The sequence below is a fragment of the Poecilia reticulata genome, chromosome 13 (assembly GCF_904066995.2).
Source record: "Poecilia reticulata chromosome 13, P_reticulata-male-v2, whole genome shotgun sequence".
Lineage (NCBI taxonomy): Eukaryota > Metazoa > Chordata > Actinopteri > Cyprinodontiformes > Poeciliidae > Poecilia > Poecilia reticulata.
In genome coordinates, this window is record NC_088842.1 from 29,907,482 (window position 1) to 29,929,572 (window position 22,091).

Below are 22,091 nucleotides of genomic sequence, written 5' to 3' on the forward strand. Positions count from 1 at the left end.
CAAGAAATCATTACTGTTTAAACTTTACCTTTAATAACATAAAGTGACCTAATTTTTAAAGTGCAATCAGTAATACTTTTATAACAAATTTATATCAGTAATGGACGGGGCATTTAAAGAACTACTTACAATTAAAATAAGAAATATATAGGCAGACATTTGAAACGTAGGCGTAAAAGGGTTTTAACCCTTCTAGACCGGAACGTGTCGGTGGCAACACATCTAAATTTGCAGTACCGTAATTCCGCCACACGTGGCGCTATCTAAAAAAATTCCAACGGTTTCTGAAAGGGGAAACCGTTGGAACCAGCCAATATCGGGTTAATACGGTAATTTCACAGCTGCAGTAGCAGAGAGTGTAATTAATCCGGGCGGCACTCGTTTAATAGACGGTAAATAGCGAAAATAACTTGCTGGATATAGAAAGTTGCAGTTGTTATGGATACATGGGTAAATATATCATCTCACAGGACATTTAAGCGACTGATGAGAGGAAAACCTGTTTTATTTGCTAATATACGATTTCCAGAGTAACGTTTCTGTAAGGTTCCTCACTGCATCGCCTGCATTACCATCAACCGTTAAACTCCTGTTATCTAACAGGATAACAGCAGAAGCAAAAACTAAGGAGGAGCAGATTCTGGTCGCTCACCCGCTCCATGCGGTTCCGGTGCCGGACCTCCAGCTGCTCCTTGGCTTTCTGGAAGCGGCCGTGCTCCTGGTCGTCCGCCGGCGTCTCGAAGTAGACGTCCACATCGTCGGACCAGGCCACACGATCAGACTGGACTATTAGACAGTAGGAATCAGTGAGACGGTCAAATGAAAGGAGACAAAGCGTCGAGGCGCAGCAGCAGAGAAAGGAGCCGAAACAGGAGGAAGGTTTGTTACTCGGCGGCGTTCCTCTTCCCACAGCCAGGCTGAGAAATCTGAGGGAACCTGACAGTCTTTCCGTTTCAGTTTCCCCTCATCGGCTTTCAGCTGACAGGTTTGACTCCATGTTTGACAGCTGGTGAAACCGGGTGGCCTGTTTTAGTTTTTACTCTTCAGTTTCCTCTCTAACTAGGAGTCACCAAAGCAGCAGGAGGGGAACCTCATCATGCCGCTGCAGCATCAAAACAAAGATACACGCCACGACTTCATCTCCTTATGTCAGCCTGGATTTTATAAATGTCACAAGATCCAGTTGGAAAGGTTCTGAACCGTTTGGAATGATGAAGGCGAAAATAAAAAAACAACAACTTAAACGTCCTGGTGGGTTTCTAAAAATAAACTGTGGGAAGACGAACGAAGAAACGTGAAGAAATGTCAGAAAGCAAACACGAATATGGAGACAAAAACACGAGCTGAATAAAAGCAGGAAGAGAAAAACCTTTTTAATATCGAGCTGCGACCCGATGAGCGACGGGAGCAGAGTTCTGGCCTTTACACTCAGAATATAACAGTTCTTTCCTCTCAGATGTTTTCTACGACAGCGCAGTAGCTGGGAAAAAGGAGCAAATTTCCACCAAAAACCTCAGAAATTTTGAGATTATTCTCATAAATTTTCGTGAAAAAAATATCAGAAAAATTTTTAAGGTCCAAATGTTGAGAATTTGCGTTAAAAAAAAATCTGAAATTTTAAGATTAATCTTAGAAATTCACTAGAAAAGAAAAATAAAATAAAATTCTGGAGGTCCAAAAGTTTTAAATTTGTGTGAAACATTTAATTAGAAATTAAAGATTAATTTCAAAAATTTTGTAGGAAAAACGCATAAAATTACTGAGTTTTAAAAGTAAAAAAAATTGGTAAGAATAAACTACAAAAGACAAAATTTGCAACTTTTCGAACCCTGAAAATGTTTCCTAAAGAAATTGACAATATTAAAATGTCTGAGTTTTTTCTTGCAACCGTTTAACTTCAGTAATAAAAGACAAACAGTCATTGATTAATTATTATTATTATTATTTATAATTAGTTATATGTAACATAATTATGTTTTTCTTTAAAATAATCTAATAAAACAATTTGTTTTAGTCTTATTTAAATAATACTAAGAACAAATAATTTCCTAATGTAGGAAAGTTTCATCCCTTTTCAACTCGTCCTCATGACATTTATTCATATAAAGACATTTAAACTGTTTAGAAAAAAGGAGCAAAATAAGAAGCATAATTTCATGAAAAACATGAACAGGTTAATCAGAAATAATTTTTAGTGGTTTGTAAAAATTGTTAAGTTATTGTTGTTCAGACTGAGGGCTCTACACGCGACCTTGAACAGGTTAGGATGGATCTATGGCCTAAACAAAACATATTCATGACATTTTCAGCACACAATCATCTCAGTCTGCTCAGCTCTGCCTGTTTTGAGCGTCTTGTCCCTTTAAATCCAAATAATCTGCTGCTGGCCCCGCCCCCAAGTTAACGTGAAAATGGCTGCAAACAGACGCGTAATTGTACAATACTACATCTTTGAAAAGCATTAGTGGAGCCTCCCGCACAGCCAAAAAGAATGCAGCAAGTGATTTCTGGATGATAAGTCAACAACTAAACACTTGTGTTTTCCAGCAGCCATTGTAAACCGCGTCCTGCAGAAAAACCTGCTGACCAAACGTTCTGGAGCCTGGGTTGCTAGGTAACGAAGCATTGCGACTCAGTAATCTGGAGGTTTTTGAAACAAGACACCAAACATAAAATTATTGCCAAAAAAGCAGCGGGTGTTGTTTTTTTTGTTGTTGTTTTTTTAAGTGCTTGGGTTAATTTTAGAAGCAGTGAAGACAAAGTGAAAGTACAAAAACATACAAAATGTGAATTTTGCAAAACAGGTTCCCTTTAAGTCATGACAGGCAAACGGAGAGAAATCAAAAATAAAATTGTGAGGTGATTTCAGCAGTGAGGAAGTTTTGGAGAGAAACGAAACAAAAGTGATGCTTGTTATAGATTTTCAGGCCGACAGGCAGACAGCGGACGGCTCAGCCACACCGGCCTCCGACACATCAGACTTACAGTGGAAAATGCACCTGCGGAAGCAACTAAACCATGTGAGGAAATTGTTTGCGTTGCCGCCGCAGCCGCCATAATTAAATGGCATACATCCCTTCTTCACCATGTCGTAGTACCATCGAGGCAATAAGGCGCGGCAGCGACCAATCTCACTCGGAAGGGTGCACTCAATGTTCACTGTGAAACGATTAATCGTTAATCTGAGTAGTATACACACTGTAAAAAACGACTGCATTCTGCATTTAAGATAAATAAAACCTTTGTATATATATATATATAAAAAAAAAAAAATTATATATATATATATATATATATATATAGCTAAGCACCTTTAGCTCCCTTTAGTGAACTCTAGAGCATCTGTAGGTTAATTGCTAAAATATATATATTTTTTGTGCTAAAATAATAGTCAATTTTTAAATGTTTTTTTTTTGTAAAACCAGTTAATTATTAATTTATTTTTATTTTTTAACTTACTTCTAACATTGCATAAAAAGGCCTTATGTGGTAAAATATAAAAAAATCTGCCAGTGTCTGCCATTTTTAAAAAACAGGTTAATCCATCAATTGTCTGAAAAATCAAAACAATAGTTAATGATTAAGCCGAGTCTGCAATCAGATATGAAAACACTTTCTTGTCTGCTTCGTAAGTTTTGTTTCCGTTTTGTTTTTTTCTGTGATGACTCGGTTAATCTCCAGAATAACTGGTTGATTTCTAAAGTTTCTTGCTGGAGTGTTATGAACAGCATGGCGACTTTAAGGTAAAATAAAATGATCTGCATGCTGATAAGTTATAAACCGAAGTAAATAATAATCGTTAATATTTCTATCAAAACGAATGCAGGATAATATAATCTTAAAGAAAATATTACCCTTACCATAAGGGAAAGTGTCCGGTTTGATTTTCTTTGGTCGGTTTCTGCTTTCTTCTTCTTTCTCTTCTTTTTCTTCCTCTGCGTTCATTTTTGTCTCTTCATCCCCGTAGACGTAGTGGTACTCGTCCTCATCTTCCTCCTCTTCCTCCTCATCTTCATCTTCGTCCACAGCCTCTTCCCTCTGAATTGGTTCCTGTTTAGCTTTAGTCACACTGAGATGAGAAAGATGAAATAGGATTAGCGCCTTTTTCCACCCGTGTATCAGTGTCCAAAGCATTGACACATACCTTCCTTTTACAACAAAACTTGATTTTAATTGTTTTTAAATACATTTAATGGTACCTCAGATCAACGATCCCACCAACCTCAGCCAGTATTATTGCATAAACACAGGGAGTCTTGTTTAAGTCTCTCTGTGACAACATATTTTTGTCTCAGGTAGCTAGAAACAAATTTTAATTTGTATTTAAAAACAGAAGCACGGCCTGCAGCTGCAGCTACATTAAAACCTGTAATATGGATCCCTGCAGGAGGGCCATAAACTGCTAGCTAACGATGGCTAGCATTGGTTTTAGCTCTTCAGTTGTCAACATAAATCTTAACGGACACCCGATATGCAAAAGCAAAAGCGTGCTTTGCTACACTATGACGAGCAGATGGTCAGGAGAAAGTTTTAATACAAAAGAAAAAGTAGCAAAGGAGGGAGAAGTAGGTCCGCTCTGCTAGCTTGACTATGTCAACAGTAACATGTAGATGTGTTGTGGAAATATGTTTCTGTTCAGCTACAAAAATAAAAAAGGCGACCTCAACACATCAACAAGTAATAGTCAAATAATCGGTAGAGAAAGTGTTTGAATTAGCTAATAAAGCACTGCTTTGTTAGCTTAGCTAAGAGCAGCGACAGCTAATCTACCGCTGCTGTGTTAGCTTAGCTAAGAGCAGCGACAGCTAAGCTACCGCTGCTGTGTTAGCTTAGCTAAGAGCAGCGACAGCTAATCTACCGCTGCTGTGTTAGCTTAGCTAAGAGCAGCGACAGCTAATCTACCGCTGCTGTGTTAGCTTAGCTAATAGCAGCAACAGCTAATCTACCGCTGCTGTGTTAGCTTAGCTAATAGCAGCGACAGCTAATCTACCGCTGCTGTGTTAGCTTAGCTAATAGCAGCAGTAGCTAATCTACCACTTAATAAAAGAAAAATAAACATCGAGGCTAAAAACAGAACTGTGGCGCCCTGAATGCCCTGTTCTCCGTGAGGGAAATGTTTGAGTACAGGTTAAGTGACAGGTAAAGTGGCGCTGTTGTCGGTTGCTATGCATACGAGTCTGTGTAGCGTAGCCAGCACAGAGAGCGAGAAAAAAAGTGTTTATATCTTTTAGAACTGACCAGTAAATACATCATTATTACGTCTGAATGGAAAAACGTTGCTGTGCAGCTATGAACTTTGATCTGTTTGAACTTCAGTTCTTCCTCTAGTTAACCTGGTAAAAGACGGTCAGAAACGTCATGGTGGGGATTTATTGTATCTTTCATCGTATTACATTTTTTTATCACGATTAAGGCTGAAACGATTAATCATGATTAATAGATTATTGAATAACTTTGTTATTCAATAATCTTTGTAAAAATATAGCATTCCTAAAGGAATGCTATATTTTTACCTCTTAGGCAATAAAAAGTTTATTTTCTTCTTACAAAGAGGACTTGAATTATTTGCTTCTTTGCACTTTTTAATGCATTTATAACAAACCAAGGTAGTTAAATTAAAAATCGGATTAATCGTGATTAATTGATTATTGAGATAATCCTCACCTAATTTAGTATTTGATTAATAGCTAATAGCTTAAGAGACAACACATGCAGAGCAGTAATTAAATCAAAACTTTAAGAAAAAACCTTTTCTCTGTCTGGCTGGTTTGTATCTCTAACCCACAGCTGATTCCTGCACACTGAGCAGCTCGGCATGCTTCAGCTCACCATTATTTCTCCTTGACTGGGTTTCTGTTGTTCCTATTTGCTGATACCACTAACAGTTGATCGCTGAATGTTTCGACTTGCTGCACAGGTGGCATCCTCTCACACTGCCATGCTTGAATTCACCGAGCTCCTGAGAGCGACCCGTTCGTTAGAAAAATGTTTGTACAAGCAGTCTGCAAGCCTTTACATCCTTGAGCTGAGAGAAAACAACCTTGGAGAGGTTGGAACAGGGGAAGTAAACGATTTAGAGCAGAGGTGCTCCGGTTCTGTCCTCAAGAGCTGCAACGCTTTGAGTTTTAGATGCTCCAACAGGTCTGAATAAAACGGATGAATTTCCTCATCAGCACAGCAGATCATTCAGCTCTGCAGAGAAGTAGTGATGAGCTGCTCATTTGACTCAGGTGAGGAGGAGAAGAAGCAGCAGCTACCTAAAAGTAGCTTTTGAGAACTGGACGATGGATTTCATGAGTTGGAGAATTTTCACACCTGATAGCCCGGGAGACTCGGTTCTATTGGGGACCAAAGTTGCAACATTTATTATATTTTCAGCTGCTGCGGTTCACTTTCACACTGCTCTGTGTCAAACGATCCAAACTAAGTGAAGAATCTGTTCCCCTCCTGACCTCTGGGGGCGCTGCACCAAAAACCTCTGAAAAAGACACTGAGCGCAACTTCCTGCTTCATGAAATGTAAACAAAAATGGAGTAACATCACATTTTAGTGGCTGTAGGATTTCTTTTTTGTCTTTGATCAAATAAATTTCTTCTGCTAGCTCTAGACTCTTTGTTTTGGTTGTATTTACCCAGAATGCCCTGGGCTGTAGTCCACTTCCTGGTTCATTTGGTGAGATGTGAATGTGTAAACAAACTCTGATGCAAACCAAAAAAGTGAATCTGGTCCCCCTACAAACCTCAATCTTTGTTTGGTGTAAGTGAACTCCAGTGCAATTTGAATGCATGTGGAAAAACCAAACAGGAAGTGGACTGCAGCGCAGGGCATTGTGGGTAAATACAACCAAAATAAATGCATAAACGTAACACTAGCAGGAGAAATGGCTTGTTGTATTTTAACAAAGACAAAAGAGAAATCCTAAAACTGCTAAAATCCGATGCCACTCAGTGTCTTCTTCAGAAGTTTCCATGTTGTTTCCTGCAGTGGTTAATACTGCAGCGCCCCCACAGGCGAGGAGGGGAAAAGGTTTTACAAAGGGCTTGGGTTGCAGCAGCTGAAAATGTAACAAATGTTGTAATTTCGCTCCGCAATCGAACCGAATCTACCGAACTACCGGGTGAGAAAACACTAAGAAATAAACAGACTAAACTTACACAATACGATCAGAAGGTTTCTCTTGTTGCGTGAAGTTTCAAAGATCTGCTCACCTTTCCTCCAGAGGCTCATCGTCACCCGGGGCGACGTCCTCATTCTCCACATGCTCGTCTTCGTCGTCGTCTTCCTCCTGGGAGGACAGGGACGGCGGCGGGGACTCTGCGAAGCGGGAGGCGGGGCAGCAGACGTACTCTGTGCCGTGGAACTTGTCGATGTCGCAGGGCAGCAGCATGCCGTAGCTGTGGAGCATCATGGAGCTCCTGGAGCAGGCCTGAGCGGGTCACACCAAACAGCTTCCCGTCAGCGGATTCTCCCACCCGAGTACCACTGCCCACAGGGGAGCACCGCTGCCTAAAAAGCTGCTGCGCTAACCACGACACACTAATCATAAACATTAGCTTTGCTAGCGCTAAAGTGCTGAACAAACATAGTTTTTAATGGAAGCTAATGCTAAAGCGCTAATTCAAATTATATCTGCCCTTGAAAGAAAAACAACCCTGTGATACCAGTTTAATTTTGACATTATCTTTTATAAAGCCAGTGAAATAACATCATTGGGTGGAAAAAATAAAACAGAACGTGCAGACAGGAAACAGAACTGCAGTCTTCACTCATTTCAAAATAAGAGCATGACCATAACTGCATATGGCCATGCTCTTATTATATGGATACTTGAAGAATTTTCAACAGTCAAAAAAACAAAACTTCAGCACAAATGCTGAACTTTATTCAACTGAGTTTATAAAACGACCTTGTGTTGGAGAAGTAGCAGCTTAATAACTTAGCTAGGGGAAGCTAAGAGCGCTAAGCAATTTTAAACACTGAGAATCTAAATGTTGACGTTTTTGGTTGCAACTTCCATGCAAGTTGATGAATCGTCAAACAAAAAAACAGCAAAAATTCAAAAATAAAGGAGGAGAAACTCTCCAGTTCTTCTTAAAATAATCAGTTTATATTGAAATCAATTTAGGGAACTCTAATGCTAAATAAAAATCAGTACTGCTAATCGGCTGTTGGCCCAACCCAGCGGCTGACCTGGCTGAGTCTCTAACAAATGCTCTTTTTCCCATTTCTGGATTGAACAGGGATATTGTTTTTCCTTTTTATAATAAACATGCTTTAAAATTTTCTACAGTTTTATCCGTTACCCGTCTGCTTGTTCTCCAGAGAACAACTAATTTCTGAAAAAAATGGGTTTGACAAAAGAGTCCAGATCGGATATCCGGCAGATCTATTCAGTCTAATTCTATGTTTGATTATTTCTAATTTCACTTTCTTAGCCATTTCAAAGGTTTGTTGCAGTTCCATCCATCCATCCAATTTCTTTCACCCTTGTCCCTCAGTGGAGTCGGGAGGGATGCTGGTGCCGATCTCCAGCTAACGTTCCGGGTGAGAGGCGGGGTCACCCTGGACAGGTCGCCAGTCTGTCGCAGGGCAACACAGAGACACACAACCATGCACACACACACACACACACACACCTAGGGGCAATTTGGAGAGGCCAATTAACCTGACAGTCATGTTTTTGGACTGTGGGAGGAAACCGGAGTACCCAGAGAAAACCCACGCATGCACAGGGAGAACATGCAAACTCCATGCAGAAAAACCGGGGCCGGGAATCGAACCCAGAACCTTCTTGCTGCAAGGCAGCAGCTCTACCAACTGCGCCACTGTGCAGCCCAAAGAAAAACTTACTAGAAGTAAAAAAAAATAAAAAAAACTAATTTCTGTTGGTATTTCATTGGAAATCCCAGAGAAATACTTTAAAGTTTGTGGTCGTACTGCGGTAAAGTTTTGAGTGCGAGTTTGAGCGAGGCGCTCCACATCTTCCCAAAGTCACGCTGTCCTGCAGGTGACCTGCTTCTCCCAAACGCTTCCCCCCTGCAGCAGCTGGAAGGTATCGGATACGAACTCGGCTTGAAACTCCACCGGCGCAGAGACGGATTAGCCGCCCCGCTTAACATCTCAGCAGCAGCTTGAGAAACAACATCCTGCGTTTTTCCAAGTCATTCCTCTCATTTTCTCCACTGGAAACGTTTCAAATCGACTGACAGTTTGCATTAAACGTCCACAGAAGAAGAAAATCTAGAAGGTGAGGAAATGTTTGAGGAGAGCTTCAGTTACGGTCAAACTAACTCTGCAGCCTCCTGAGGGGGATTAGCAGCCGCAGCACTAATCTGATTATAGGCTGAAATGTGAGGACGTCTGATCACACACACTCACAGAGAGGAGGGAATATTTTTTAAAATAACCGTATTATGGATGTTTTTCCTGGGTTTAATATCAAAGATTTGGAATAATCTTCATGGAAAAACCCCCACAAAGTCTTACAAAGTAATTTTAACTTAGTTTCTACAAATTATACTCAAGAAAAAGTATTTGGTAAAAAGTTTACTTAAGTACTGGGTATCAATCATTTAAGATTTTAAAATTACAGTCAAAATATACAGTTAAGTGGAGATTTTGATATCTTAAGAATAAAAATTACAATAATTCAGATAAGTAACAAAAAAAATACAAAAATTAGACAAAGTTAAATGTTTCCAAATCAGTTTCATTCAATAAAAAACTGATGAAACTTTAAACTGCAGGTGTGTTTCTGTAGCTGGTGGATTTTTGGTTAAAACATTTTTGTTTTTTATTCAGTGGGTAGAAAATCCAGAAAATTTACTCAAATAAGAGTAAAAATAATTTTAAAAAAGTACAGCGTAGTAAAAATATTCCTAAAAGTTTGTTTTTTTTCCCCCCCAAAGTAGTTACTCTAGTAAATGCCCTTCATCCATCCATCCATCCATTTTCTTCCGCTTATCCAGGGTCGGGTCGCGGGGGCAGCAGCTTCAGAAGGGAGGCCCAGACTTCCCTCCCCAGCCACTTCTTCCAGCTCCTCCAGGGGAATCCCAAGGCGTTCCCAGGCCAGCCGAGAGACATAATCCCTCCAGCGTGTCCTGGGTCTTCCCTGTGGCCTCCTCCCGGTGGGACGTGCCCGGAACACCTCACCAGGGAGGCGTCCAGGAGGCATCCTGACCAGATGCCCAAGCCACCTCAACTGGCTCCTCTCGACGTGGAGGAGCAGCGGCTCTACTCTGAGTCCCTCCCGGATGACCGAGTTTCTCACCCTATCTCTAAGGGAGAGCCCAGCCACCCTGCGGAGGAAACCCATTTCGGCCGCTTGTATCCGTGATCTCGTTCTTTCGGTCATGACCCAAAGCTCATGACCATAGATGAGGGTGGGAACGTAGATCGACCGGTAAATCGAGAGCTTCGCTTTTTGGCTCAGCTCTCTCTTCACCACGACGGACCGGTACAGCGCCCGCTTCACAGCAGACGCTGCCTCAACACCTCGGCTGCGCCTAGAAATTCTGCCCATAAAAGTAATGAACAGAATCGGTGACAAAGGGCAGCCTTGGTGGAGTCCAACTCTCACCGGAAACGAGCCCAACTTACTGCCGGCAATGCGGACCAAACTCTGACACCGGTCATACAGGGACCTGACAGCCCATATCAAAGGGCCCGGTACCCCATACTGGCGGAGAACCCCCCACAGGGCCCCCCGAGGGACACGGTCGAACGCCTTCTCCAAGTCCACAAAACACATGTAGACTGGTTGGGCGAACTCCCAGAACCCTCCAGGACCCTGCTGAGGGTGTAGAGCTGATCCAGTGTTCCACGACCAGAACCAGAACCACACTGCTCTTCCTGAATCCGAGGTTCGACTATCCGACGGATAGTAAACCTAGCAAATGTAATTTAGTTAATTACTGAAAAAAACTGATTTGAAAAATACCAAAATTTCCATTTAATTTTACATTTTATATAATATTAAAATTGATCAGCTACTCGGTAAACTCTTTATCAAATACTTTTTTACTCTTGAGTAATTTCATGGACGGATACTTTTTACTTTTATTAAGTAAAAATAAGTTGAAGTAGTGATACTCTTACTTGAGCAAACTTTTTGGGGACAATATTCACTCTACTTTTACCAACTCAGTGACTTTCTTGCTATTTTGAGCCACATTTCAGACAAAGAGAAAAATCCGAATCTTTTTAAAAATCAGTCAGAAAACTTCACTGCCGATTCTTATAAAACTTCCTAAATATTAAACGGAGAGAAGAAGAATTCAGTTCAAACGTTGGAAGATGCTTAGAAGGGATTTAATCCTGCTGAATTTTTGACCAAGTCGTTTTATTAAGACTCTCGGGAAGCGTATAAACGTCTCCTCTAAGCAAAGCGTGACCAGGTGTGATGGCTGCAGTGACAGCCACACAAATGTGGTAACATTCACTTTCACCACACGCAACAGGTTCACATTCATTCTCACTACAAATGGGTTCACCTCACTTATATTTGGGTTTCTTTAAGTCTAGGATTCAATTTACAGAATAACTGGTTTTTGTTTAGAAGGCAACACATGGCATTGTATTCTGGAATAAGTGCGCACATTTTAGTCTACATTGTTGTGTTTTGCTTGATTTAACCTTTGTTTGGTTTTGAGTTTCCTTAGGGCTGGCTGCTCCAAGAGCAGAGAGGTGGAGATGGGGTGGAGCAAGCCAGCTGAGACTGCAAATTGGTTCATACCACTACTCATCATCCAGAGGGGGGGAATGGGATTTTTCTATGTTAGTTTCAGTTAGGTTTTTGTGTATTTTCCCCTTAGTGTGTTGTATGTGGCCTGATCAGCCAGTATTTAAGTTTCCCCTTTTGTCTGTGTTAGTGAGGTCAGTTTGAGTTATTATGCGTTGATGTCTGTTACTTTGACCTCTTTTATGGGCCCAATTTTTGTCATTTTTTCTATTATTTACCCAAGTGTTGTTTGGGTTAAATAAAAAACAATTATTTTTGACTTAAAACTGGTGCCTGGCTGTTCCTTTACTGCCCGGTCCATCACACCAGGGAATCTGTGACGACGGCGGCGGTAATCCTGCGGAGCGGATCCGTCCTCACCTCCTTGGCCACGGCGTGCCACTGCTGGTGGCTGATGCACAGGTCCATCCGCTCCTTGTGGAAGAACTTGCACTTCTCTGGAACCAGCAGGACGTCGCTCACAAACTCGCCCACTGAAAGAGAAAGATGGCCGTTAGTCGCAGCACCGATTTGTCCAGGAAAAGCCATTCCTCTGAAACACGGCCGGGTTGGAGGCAATAAATCAGCCGATTGGAGTTAAAAAAGGAAGATGAGATGAGGATATTCAATAATTCATAGCTGCCTCGTCCTTTAATTTTCTCTATGGGGGAGTAAAAAGGCGGCCTTTGACATCTGCACCTGTGTGAACCCCTAAACTAAAAAAAGGGATTATCCGATCTGCTTAGCTGCAAAGGAGAAAATCGGTTTCACACTTGTGAACTCTTCCTGCGTCTCAATGATATCATTTGCTTGATGATTTATATTCAGCCATGTTTTATTCATGGAGCAGGAAGTCGGATCCGGAGGAAATAAATGGCTTGAAAGGCATCTTGTGCCTCTATGAATAGTTTCAGGCTGAAATCCGTGCAGATCTAAATGTGGAGTCGGGGGTCCTGATGAAGATTAAACGCCTGACTGGCATTGTGACGGAGGAGAAAATGGCAGAGGGTTGGCGGAGTTGGCTGAGATCCAGCTCATTTAGCGGCTCGCCATAACCTCGGACGGCGGGAACGCCGCTGGAGGTAAGGAGCGGCCGGGAAAAGCAGTGTTTTGGAAAATGAGAGGGTAGGAAAGGAAGAGGAGAGCGCTGGAAATAGCAGAAGACTCAGCAGCTGCTTCTCCTCTCCGTCTGGGAGGTACAGTTACAGAAAACATTTAGACCTGGAGTCGGCCGCACAACGGGTCGCTTCACCACTGAAAGGGAACCCATTATGAAAAAGTCTAATTTTACACATTTTTTTCTCCCAGTTTTGTTTCTACTGCTTCTAAGAAAAGAAGAAAAAAAACACCCTGTTTTATGGAAATTGGTAAATGTGCCTTGGTGTCTGGAAAATGACCAGTTTCAAAACCCTCCCAGTGGTTAAGTCACATTCCACAGGCACTGCACCGTTACCTAGCAACCCCAGTGGAACTTCAGCTGTTACCTAGCAACCCAAGTTTAACTCCAGCACTTTTGGTCAGCTGGTTTTACTGCTGCGCAATGGCTGCTGGAAAGGACAAATGTTTTATTGTCGACTTACCATGCTACATTCTTGTTGGTTGTGCAGGAGGCTCCACTTCTACTTTTCATTTAGTGGGCAGAGAATCCAGAAATTTTATTCAAGTAAGAGTAGAAATACTTCATAATAAAATTACTTAAGTAAGCGTAAAAAGCACAAAGGCTGCTGGAAAAGAAGAGATTTTATTGTTGACTTTCTTTCAAGAAAACCATTTGCTACAATCTTGTTGGTTGGTTGATGTGCAGTTGTATAATTGTGCATCTGTTGGCAGCCATTTTCACATAATCTCTTTGCAAGAATGATTTTATGCAAAAAATGTAATGAACATGTTTGTATAACTAGCAAACCTATTCTAACCGGTTCAAGGGAGCATAACGGGTCATCAACGTTTACACCAGCAATTTAAAATGGCTGCAAACAGATGTGCAATTACACAACAGTACATATGTGAAAAGCAGAAGTAGAGCCTCCTGCACAACCAACAAGAATGCAACAAGTGGTTTCCAGATGATAAGACGACAGCAAAACACTTGTCTTTTCCAGTAGCCATTGTACAGGGTATACAACGGTAAAACCAGCTGACCAAATGTGCTGGAGCTCCGCTTGGGTTGCTAGGTAACGACTCAACAATCTGGAAGTTTTTGAAACAGTTAATTTTCCAGAACCCCAAAAACAGCTTATCGCCAAGAAACGGTTGGATAATTTTGTTTTGCGCTGTTCCAAGAAGCAGAAGAAACTCAAATGGAAGAACCAAGTTGTGCAAAATGTGAATTTCACATCATACTTCCCTTTTAAATAAAACAACATCCTTCCATCTCCTAGCAACCAGCACATTCTAGCCCTGGTGCAATTTGGAGGTGTGTGCTGTTCCCCTCGGCCCGCTGCTTAAAACCCTTTCTAATGTGGATACGATGTATTTTTCAGCCAGGAGAGCGCAGGTTACTGCAGCTGCTGGTTGAAATCCTTCTGATTAAGGTCAGAACAGCGTCAGGACACGAAGAGCAGCGAAGCCAAGAGCTTTAAAGTAACCCAGTTGGAGCGCCACCAGCCCGCTGCGGTCCGGATTTTAGGTTGCAGACATGACATGACCAACCACACTGCCAGGTTATTTCACTTATAACAAGACATTTTACTCAGTAAAGTTAAACAATCTGCCACTGGAACGAACATTTTCATTAATATTAAGAAATTATTGACTAAAAACGAGCATAATTACTTCTGATAAGTTACTTTTAAGTTAGTTTTGTCTTATTTGAAGTACACCAAGTTATCCGACCTTGAAGTAGATAAAGTCTGTTTAGTTAGCTTAGCCTGAAAACTTCCTAATACGTTTCCTGAGGTTTTCCTTGTTTGACATTTATGTTTGTTTTATGATCTGAAACGTTGAAGTTTGATAAAATAACACAAATCAGAAACAGAGCAAATACTGCAAATCCATGTTTACTGCAACTAAATTTACAGGCTGTGTCAATGTTTAAAAAAAACATCAAAACAACGATTAAAGAGAAACGATTGTTTAAATTTAAATCAAATGAACTGTTTCAAACTTTTTTTAGGTTTTATACCTAAAAACAGAGGCAAAAACAAGAGGCTCCTTTTGGAAGGAAGCAAATAAATCAGCTGGAGGAATAATTCAGCATATTGCCGTTTCCTCCCGTAAAACACAGTAAACAATGACACTCAGTTTCCTCCTCTAATTTTCTGCACAGTGTTTGTTTGCATTGCATCACAGACCGTGCAGAAATTTGATCACGCCACCAGGATCATTTAAAGCAATGGGGGAAAAAACTGGAAGTCAGTGTTTCATAACAGAAATATTTTCTTATAAACTCCAGGTTTCACCTTCCAGCTCAAACACACAACTTCGTTTTTCCTGTTTCAGCATTTTTTATCTTCACCCACCAGTCCCGACTGACGCTGTTATTTCCTTCTCCTCCACCCCGGCTCGTTGTTCTGTGATTGTGATTGATTGTCTGGCGCAGGTTATTATGATTCAGGGTTTAACGCTCGGTGCAGAGAAATTTACAAAGAGACGCAGGAATGCAATAACCTCAGGCGCGGCGCTCCGAAACAAGCCCCAATCTGTTATCGGCGCCGCCGTCACTCCGCCTTTCTGATGGTTTGTAAATGTGGACGCTGCTCTTTATAAAACCCACAAGCTTAGTCAACAAAAGAAGAAGAGAATTATTTAAATGGCTTTTTCCCCCTGATAAGTCTGAACAAAAAGGAGAATAAAAGACAAAAGGCTTCTGTGAGAGAATCAATATCAAACTGGAATAAAACAAAAAGGGAATAAAAAGTAGTGGTGCTATAATGTACAATGTATAAAGGCAGACTGTGCAAATTGTGTTTTAAATTGATATTTTATGTTTCTTTGGACCAGATAGATTTTACCATAAAACTGTGTTTTCTGGAGGAGCATATTTTATACTTTAGTCACATTATCTGGTTGAAATTAGACTTTAAAGGATGATCAATACACAGAAGGTTTTGTTCCAATCAAACTAATAATCTCAGACAAACCAAGTCTCACAAATACAGATTAAAATCATCTGCTAATGGAGAAACAATTAACAGATATTTCTCAATTAGAAACATCTCATTTTCTAACAAAACCACCTGAATTTGTAGAGATTTTGTTTGGGGAGAGAAAACATGGAGGAACTGAAACTGTGCATTAATTTTAAACCGAGCTAATTCTGTGGAGCTTATTTTATTTTTCTAAAACCAATAACCTCATACCAGTTCAGAACAATCATATCATATCATTCAAGGCCATCTTCTGGATTTTGTTTCTTCCTTATTAAACCATAGTTACAGTACAGCGATGATTATTCCATGATATTAAGCTAATAACGTAGCTAATTAGCTCTTGTTTGCTATTGTTAGCGCCTTTCACATCCCCTAAATTTATTCCTATGGATAAATTCTAAAGCGCTAACTTACTTAGCTGTTTTGTAAACATTAAGTTGAGTAACGTTTAACATCTTTGTTGAATTTTTCTAGTAACAAAATGATTAAATTAGCACATTAGCATTAGCTTCCACTAAATATGACTGTAGCGCTTTAATATTAGTGAAACTGATGTTAATCATCAATGCTTTGGGGTTTTATTTCTTCCTTAATAAACTGTAATTAATCTACAGCGATGGATATTCCTTGATATTATGCTAACAACTAAGCTAGTTAGCACTTTCTTGCTAACTTTTAGCACCCTTCACTTCCTCTACATTTATTTTTCCTGATTAATTCTAATGCTCTAATTTACTCGGGTGTTTTGTAAACATTCAAGTGAATAAAGTTTAACATCTTTGTTGAAATTGTTCTAATTAAAATTAAAATTAAAATTTATGCATTAGCTTCCCCTAAATACCATGTTGGTGAAGCTCTTTAATGTTAGCGGAACTAATGTTTATGATCAATGCCTTAGGGTTTGTGTAGCTAACTTTTTAGCTAGTGGTGGCTTCTTTAGCTAGCTGTGTCAAATTATTAGAGATGATCAAAGCTAAATAAAAAACTCTGGAACCTAAATGGTCTGATAAGTGTCTCTAAATGTGTAGCAGCCAAATCCAAAGTCCTACAAAACTGGATGGGAGAAAACAAAAGCCATGATTTTGCCTTTGCTTGATGTTATCACCTCTTTAGATAAAAAGCTTTTTGCCAACGGGTAAAATGCGACTAAGTGAATCTGACTGTTACAGCATATGCTTCCCTCAAGTATGTGACATTTTGAACCTTTCATTTCCTCCTCAGGTCAGACAGTCTGTCGTCTCCTGTTTTTATTATAGTCAGACACGCAGCTGAAGGCTTTGCATTTCTGTATTTTTGTTAGGCTTTTCTATAAGACACAAACAGACTGGGTTTCTCATTAACTGAGAATATTAGATGGTTAAAGATAATCGTTTTCTATGATTGTTTTATAGCTTTCATTGGTAATAATTGCTGTACAGCAGCTTGTTTTCATTAAATCCATATTTCTATGAAGTAGAAAAGGTCATTTTTATTGGTCTGATGTAATACTGTAATTTTAAACTTCATGTTTTCATTACCCACAAGTAGAAAATCATCATAATTAAAAGAAATAAAGGCTTTAAAACATCCATCTGTGTGTAATTAACCTATATAATGTGTTTCACTTAGTGATAAAGTTCATGAAATAAATGTTTTTTTCTGTAATATTCTAATTTTGTGAATGGAGGTGTGTATGTATATATATCCCGCATTTTTCAAGGGGGACATGGCCTCCCTCGGCCCCCCTCTTGGAGACACCACTGCTCAGACAAAGATGTTTCTTTTTATAGCTGGAGGGAGAGTCTTTGTTTTCAGGAATCCATTTCTCATATTCCTTCATCCCTGGGAGGGAGAAGCAGCGTGCTGCGGTCTTTTTTTTCTTTATCCGGCTCTGCATGTGACATTTCATGCAGCAGAATACGGCCATGTTGCCGCTGCAGATTACCGTGATCCTGCCGGGAACAGTGGAGGACGGGAGTCGTTTGTGACAGTGCAGTCAAACGGCGGTACGAGATGCAATAAAGCAAGCCCTCCACCGCTGACCCTGTGTGTCAGCGTGAGTTTATGACCGCTGTCTGAGGGGGCAAATAAGATTGTGCTTTATTGCTCAACAAGCCTCCCCAGCAATAAAATCCTCCCCCCATCAGCCATCCGTTCTGGGAGACATTAACTCCCCATCCAGCGCGGATCGGCTCAGGCTGCAGCTAAAGGCCAGAATTAGTGAACCGAATCCAATATCACTCAATGTCACCTCTGCCCAAGGCTGAAATGACTCATAAGCTCTTCGTTTTCAGCACAGAGCGGAGCAGAGGAGAGGGGCTGAGTTAAAGGAGCGTTTACTAGCTTACCTAAGCACATGTAAGGCACCACGATGTGGGCGTGGCCTTTGCACACCTTCTTCTCCTTTTTGCACCAGTTCTCAATGCGGACAGGTTGGTTGGCTTCCACTACGTTGGTGATTTTGAGATCTGGATACATCTGTTGGAAAAGGAAACCAGAAGCAGATATTAAACACATCTTATGTTCATGGTTGATTGGAGCTTTAAATGTGACTTATTATGCTTCATTGAACAGGTTAGGATAAGTCTATGGTCTATACAAAACATGTTAATTACATTTTTTTTATTTTTTCAAAATTGTTCTTAGTTAACGAGATTTTAGTTTGGTCAGTTCTGCCTATTTGGACATTGTAAGCTAGTAATTAAACAACCATACATCTTTGAAAAGCAGTAGTAGAGCCTCCTGCACAACCAACAAGAATGCAGCAAGTGATTTCTGGATGGGAAGCCAAAAATAAAAAATATTTTACAGCAGTAAAACAAGCTGACCAAACATTCTGGAGCTCAGCTCGGGTTGCTAGGCGACGGGCAGAACTCCGCTGGTGTTGCTAGGTAAGAAGCTGGAGTTGCTATGTCAGTGCCTGCTGCTTTGTGATGATACATCCGGAAGGTTTTTGAAACAGAATATATTAACTTATTGCCAAAAAAGCGGCTGGGTGTGTGTAGAAACGGTAAAGACACAAATGGAAGAACAAAAATATGGAAAAACGCGCCATTTGTGGCCCTTTTGACAATTTTTTTGTGGCCCTCAAATGCAGTTCAAGCACGATAAACTTTCCAGTATAGGTGATTAATGCAGATGGAGGCTTTTTATTTCTAATCAGGGAAACATGATCACCAATGTAATTTTCCTATAGTAAAAAATATTAAGTACATAACCAAGATTTTATGATAAGTAGAATATCCAGAGACTTTTTCTGAATTAATTTAATGTATTAAACTTGGCTAAATATGTTGAGCATTTTGGAAGAAAAAGACCCAAATTCCGTCTTCAGAAGTGAGATTTTTTTTTAATAAAGCCCAAAAAAGATTTGAAAGTTAGATGCCTTTCTTTTAATACAGCAAACGTGAAAAATCTGTTCAATGATTTGGATCCAACATCAGTTTCCTACAAAATCTAACGACTTTATTTGTCTAATTTTATATATTTTTTATCCTTCTAGTTTCTTCAAAAAAGTTTGGACATAATTCATCCCCTTTAATAGATCCTTTTATCTGGGCTTTATACCCACCAGCTTGGCTCCTGCTCAACTGTTAAAGAGCGCACAGGTTTGCACTTTCCTTAAATGCCATGAAAATGTCATCTATAAAATGCAACTGAAGCATCTGAGGACGTCGTTTCCTCCCTAAAAACCTCCCAGCAGGATTACAATGCGCTGCTAACAGACACAGGCCAAGACAAGAATGAGGAAATCCGTGTTGTGGAGAAACACCTCCTTAATTTCAGGCAAAGCCCAGGAAATGACAGGTAGAGGCTCCGGTAATTGAAATGCCACCCACTACAATAACATCCGTCCTCCAGGAAGAGCTTAATGGCGTCTCTGAGGACAAATCACCATGAAATGAAAAGGAACGTATTCAATCTTTCCAGCTAATCCAGATCCTCACCTGAACCAAAATACCTTCAACCAATTGGAAATAGATGTAAAATTTATTTCCATTTAGTTTATTCTGGACTTTAAAGGAATTTTTAATGTAACTTTCATCTGTGACAACTAAAGAGAAGCTTCATGCACATAGCTGTTATGTGCTTTTTTTTTTCTTTCAACACATCCAGACTTTAAGTTTGACTTTGTTTTGTTTCAAACTATCACTTGCATATGAAAGTAAACTTAAAATTTGGAAATCCAGACCCAAGACTTTTGGGGAAAAGTGGAGCGACTCAGAATAAAAACCTACATGACCTGCGGTGGGAATGCTTCGGCTAATACCGGAGACAATTTTTCGTGTCGCGATTAAACTAACTTTGAAAACATTTAGCGCACTTAGCTTCCCCTAAACGCATTTTTCTGAATAAGTTCTGAAAATTCTAACTCACTTGGTCGTTTTGTAAAGTTTCAGTTGAATAAATAAAACATCTGTGTTGAAGTTTTGGTCATCGACTGTTAAGAATTATTCAAGTAGTTAATAATTATTACGCTCTTATTTTGAAGTGGGTGAAGCCAGCAGTTCGGTTTCCTCTCGTCATGTTTTCTCTATTTTTCCTCATTAACTTCATTTCAGACATTAGAACATTCTAAATTAAATTTGTTAATAAGTGTTTTTCAAGGGGAGACATTTGTACTGAAGTTTGTGCTTTAGCATTAGCTTCTGCTAAGTACCATGTTAGCATAGCACTTTACCATCAGTGGAACTAATGTTTATGATTAATGTGGTAGGATTAGCACTACTGACTTTCTAGTAAGAGGTCTAAAACTTGTAGATTTGTATTGTCAAGAGGAAGACGAAGGGTATTGATGAAGGAAAGCCCAAGGCTGCTGTTAAGGCAAACTGGCACCTAAGTAGAGCCTCAGGCTGTTCACCTCCAGGCTGTACGGTATTGAGACAGTCATGCAAAATGAGACCTAACCGAGCACCGAATGCAGCACAAAACCCTAAAAAAAAAATTATTAATGGAATATTTCCAGGATACCACCCTGTGAGAAATAAATCTATAACCCCATTTAAATTTTTTAATTGAATTCACTGAATAAATATGAATAGTTAATTTAACAAGTATAAACTTATATCTGCCCGCTATCCACATAAAGAGAAAATTAGCTTATTCAACTCAGAAGACTATCACAGATATATTTCAAATACACAACAAAACATCATCTTATTCAGTGCCATTTTGCTTCATCATAATGATTTATTTTAAATGCTGAAAGAGATTTGGGTTGTTTTTTCTCAGTCAAAATTGTTCCATAAATAGACATCTTGAATTGAAATGTATCATAGTCGTTCCAAATCTAAATATTTAAAAATCTGTTAGTTTTAAGTAATATTTGCTTTCTCTTTTCACAAATCTGTTTTGAATACTGTCATTTCATTAGGTTTCAATAAGTTAAAATGTATAAATATTGGGTTTGTGTCATCTCTGTATCCACAAAAGCAAAATCAGATATAGTTTTAGAGGAATTATTGAAATAATTTAACTTTTTAATTATATTGTAATATATTTAGATGCACAAGTAACTTTAATGACCAAACCCAAATAAATCCTCCTTCACGTCCTGATAAAATCATATCATAATTTAAGTTAACGATGGTAATCTGCTTTGTCACTTCCTTTATTTAGGTGTCTGATTTCAACACAAGTCTGACATGAGGCGTCTGTGTCGCCGTGACTCACCTCCTGACAGTACTGCAGCACGCCCTCTTTGGTTCCTACGCAGCTTTTGGTTCCTGACGGGTCGGGCTCCCAGCGGCCGGTCTGAATGTTGACGTGCATGTTGAGTTTCCCGCAGAACATGGCCACCTGTGGCTCCACCGCAGCGAGACCTGTTCCCGCGTTGGCAGCAAGAGCCTGCAGAGAGAGGAAGAAAGTGTCATTATAAACCAAATAAAAGCTTCGAATGCTGTTATTGTCAATTAATAGTTTATTATACAAAAATAGTTCCAATCAATTAACTAGTGACATCCGTTTTAGACCGGCTTTTAATGTTGTAGTTTGGCCGCCATCCAGCAGAGGGCAACGCTGGTCACCCTTAAGCGGAGCCGTTGAGGCTGAATCGAAGATGGCGGCGGGGTGATAGCATAACAAATAGCAACAGTCCAAACAGAGTCCGGTTTGGGATGGAAAATGCACTTGAAGCGGTTCTGAAATATAAACACTCGACAAACTTCTTAAGTTATCACCTTTAACAGTGTTCATGCAACCGAGCCGAATAACGAAATGGCGTCAAACTTCTCAACCAAAAATTAATGACGCGCTACAAAGGCGAGGATGTCGCGACAGAAAGGCAGAGCCAAAACAGAAAT

The 22,091-nt window shown here is 39.9% G+C and overlaps 1 protein-coding gene and 2 long non-coding RNA genes across 7 annotated transcripts in view; 2 read left to right on the forward strand and 1 right to left on the reverse strand.

Annotated features, from left to right (window-relative positions):
- Positions 1–22,091, reverse strand: part of aplp2 (amyloid beta (A4) precursor-like protein 2) — an 81,537-nt gene that overhangs the window by 20,323 nt on the left and 39,123 nt on the right. For 4 of the 5 annotated variants that reach the window (XM_081614245.1, XM_081614246.1, XM_081614244.1 and 1 more), the window contains exons 2-8: positions 21,463–21,636; positions 18,138–18,267; positions 12,101–12,213; positions 7,209–7,426; positions 3,861–4,069; positions 2,986–3,159; positions 653–786 (exon numbers count right to left, since the gene is read on the reverse strand). In XM_081614245.1, the coding sequence (XP_081470371.1) occupies positions 653–786; positions 2,986–3,159; positions 3,861–4,069; positions 7,209–7,426; positions 12,101–12,213; positions 18,138–18,267; positions 21,463–21,636 (1,152 nt within the window). The remainder of the gene's footprint in view (positions 1–652; positions 787–2,985; positions 3,160–3,860; positions 4,070–7,208; positions 7,427–12,100; positions 12,214–18,137; positions 18,268–21,462; positions 21,637–22,091) is intronic. The other variant, XM_008426466.3, reaches the window with a different exon arrangement.
- On the forward strand, positions 305–1,304 carry LOC103475071 (uncharacterized). Its single transcript, XR_535280.2, has 3 exons — positions 305–392; positions 604–985; positions 1,064–1,304. It is a non-coding gene; the product is annotated as an uncharacterized LOC103475071 (long non-coding RNA).
- LOC145554472 (uncharacterized) lies at positions 12,462–21,701 on the forward strand. Its single transcript, XR_014090436.1, has 2 exons — positions 12,462–12,801; positions 21,409–21,701. It is a non-coding gene; the product is annotated as an uncharacterized LOC145554472 (long non-coding RNA).